Raw genomic sequence first — 1,887 nt, 5'->3', positions numbered from 1 at the left:
TCGTTCCAATCCTAGCAACTCTGCTTATGAGTTTGAGGCTCTCGGCAATTACTCTAGATTGCAATTTCCTCACCTGTGAAATGAGATTACTAATAGGATCAACTCTGGGTTCTAATGAAGATTAAACAAAATCTAGGTAAAGCACTGTGCCTTTTCTTTAGAAATGGTAGCAACTGCCATGATGNACTGAAATGTTTGTGTGATTGCCATGAACATTTGGCTGAGAGCAGGGTAGTTAGAAAATGGGACCCAGGACTGGTAAAATGGGAGCAGAGGAATAAGAGACCAGTGTATGAAACAAGACTTCATTGAGGAAATTCAGAATAGCCGGGGAGAGAGGAGTGGCTGAGGGAGGAAGCAACTGGGAGGCGGGTTGTCAGACAATCTACCCCCTTCAAAATTCCTCCCAGGGCAGCCCCAGGGGCAGGATCTGGAGCTACACCAGGCCTCAGGGGGGCTGCCAGTGCTCTTGTTGCAGTCAAGGGATTGAACACTCAGGTGCCCACAATGAATGCCCCCGGGGGCTCTCCGAGGCCAGCTGGCAATGGTGGGCACCGGGAGTTTGGGCCCAAATGCTGCTTTGTCTTCAGGGTGACTCCTCTTTAGCAAAATTCTGACTATAGCCCATCAAACACTCCTGCCAGGGACATGGTCCTTTTCTTAGTGGAGGTCTGCTACGTCCTTCCTCGAGGAGTTCCAGGCCCCTCAGGAAGCGGTTTTATCTTATCTGGGTAGTGCAGCGCGGGTCCCTTGCTCCGNCCGAGAGAAGTCTGCGCGGTGGGGAAATTTCCACCCAGCCCGCAGGGGCAGGCGGGTTTCTGGTGAAAACAGTCGTCTCTCCGCAGGGCAAGGTGGTCTGTTTACGTGCAAAGCGCCCGGACCCTACAGGTTGCGGCGCGCCGCTCCCCGCCCAGCCCGGGGCTCTGCGGCCCCCGCGCGCCGCTCCAGCGCAGTCTGGTTGTTATAGTGATAAACTGAGGCCTTGCCTTTTGGCTTCTCAGGGAGGGAAACCGGAGGGGGTGCGTGGTGGTGGTGGGGGTACCCTCTTCACTTCCCCCAGGGAAGACAGAAAGAAGGGGCGAAGAAGCGGGATGGGTGAAGAAGAGAAAAATACGTGACAAAGAAAACATTCTCTGCCTGGGAGGAGACTCACAGAGGGTGTAGAGCTGGAGAGAGCATTCACTGGCCATGCCAGTACTTACCACTGATGCTGAGTCAGAAACAGGTATCCCAAAATCCCTTTCCAATGAGCCTCCCTCAGAAACCATGGAGGAAATAGAGCACACATGCCCACAGCCTCGACTGGTAAGTAAAGACAAAGGATGCAAATGTTATGCTTGGCTATGGCACAAAAGAGTTCCTTCTGCGCCTGCAGCCAGCGAGGAAAACGATGCTTGGAGGATTTTCATGTAAATGAGAATGGAGCTACCGCCTAATCCTTCTCAGCTGTTTATACTTAGCTTCTATACCGGGCGCTGCTCTCAGCTTACAAAGCATTATTGTATTGGCTGGGTAGGAAACGGGCTGTTTGGGCTATGCTGTTTTTCTGCCTTGGGAGGAGGGGGGCCTTTTTCGTTTTAGGTGTCTTCTCGTCTGAGGATAAAAATCCTACAGTGCGTTTAAAAATNCTTGGGAAGAGTCCTTTTTTAAGTTATAAATTCTAGCTGAGAAATGATTCGGTCCCCAACTCATTTTGGTGCCTAATGCCAATTTTGGAAAAATGAGAACGATACGGAAGCAAAACTTCCCACATTCCTTTGAACATTTCAAAATAAATAAGTAAAAGAGTCCCTCAGTGATGCATTTAGAAGGTGCATTTTAAATGAATCCTAAGCTTTTCCAGAGTGTGCTGGGAGGGTTTGTCTTCAGAGAGTGGGAACCCCGGGA

The 1,887-nt window shown here is 50.5% G+C and overlaps 1 protein-coding gene across 5 annotated transcripts in view; it reads left to right on the top strand.

The window, feature by feature from the left end:
* PCYT1B (phosphate cytidylyltransferase 1B, choline) overlaps positions 1-1,887 on the top strand; it is a 119,384-nt gene that overhangs the window by 23,676 nt on the left and 93,821 nt on the right. Inside the window, exon 1 of one of the 5 annotated variants that reach the window (XM_077775060.1) lies at positions 1,093-1,305. The exons of 3 other annotated variants lie outside the window; for them this stretch is intronic. In XM_077775060.1, coding sequence (XP_077631186.1) covers positions 1,189-1,305 — 117 coding nt within the window. In that variant the 5' untranslated portion in view covers positions 1,093-1,188. Of the gene's footprint in view, positions 1-1,092; positions 1,306-1,887 lie in introns of those variants that run through there. One more of the 5 variants, XM_077775063.1, reaches the window with a different exon arrangement.

Source organism: Crocuta crocuta, unplaced genomic scaffold, assembly GCF_008692635.1.
Source record: "Crocuta crocuta isolate KB4526 unplaced genomic scaffold, BGI_CrCroc_1.0 scaffold1468, whole genome shotgun sequence".
Taxonomy (NCBI): Eukaryota; Metazoa; Chordata; class Mammalia; order Carnivora; family Hyaenidae; genus Crocuta; species Crocuta crocuta.
Note: the sequence above shows the minus strand (reverse complement) of the source record. Positions and strands in the feature narration are given on the sequence as shown.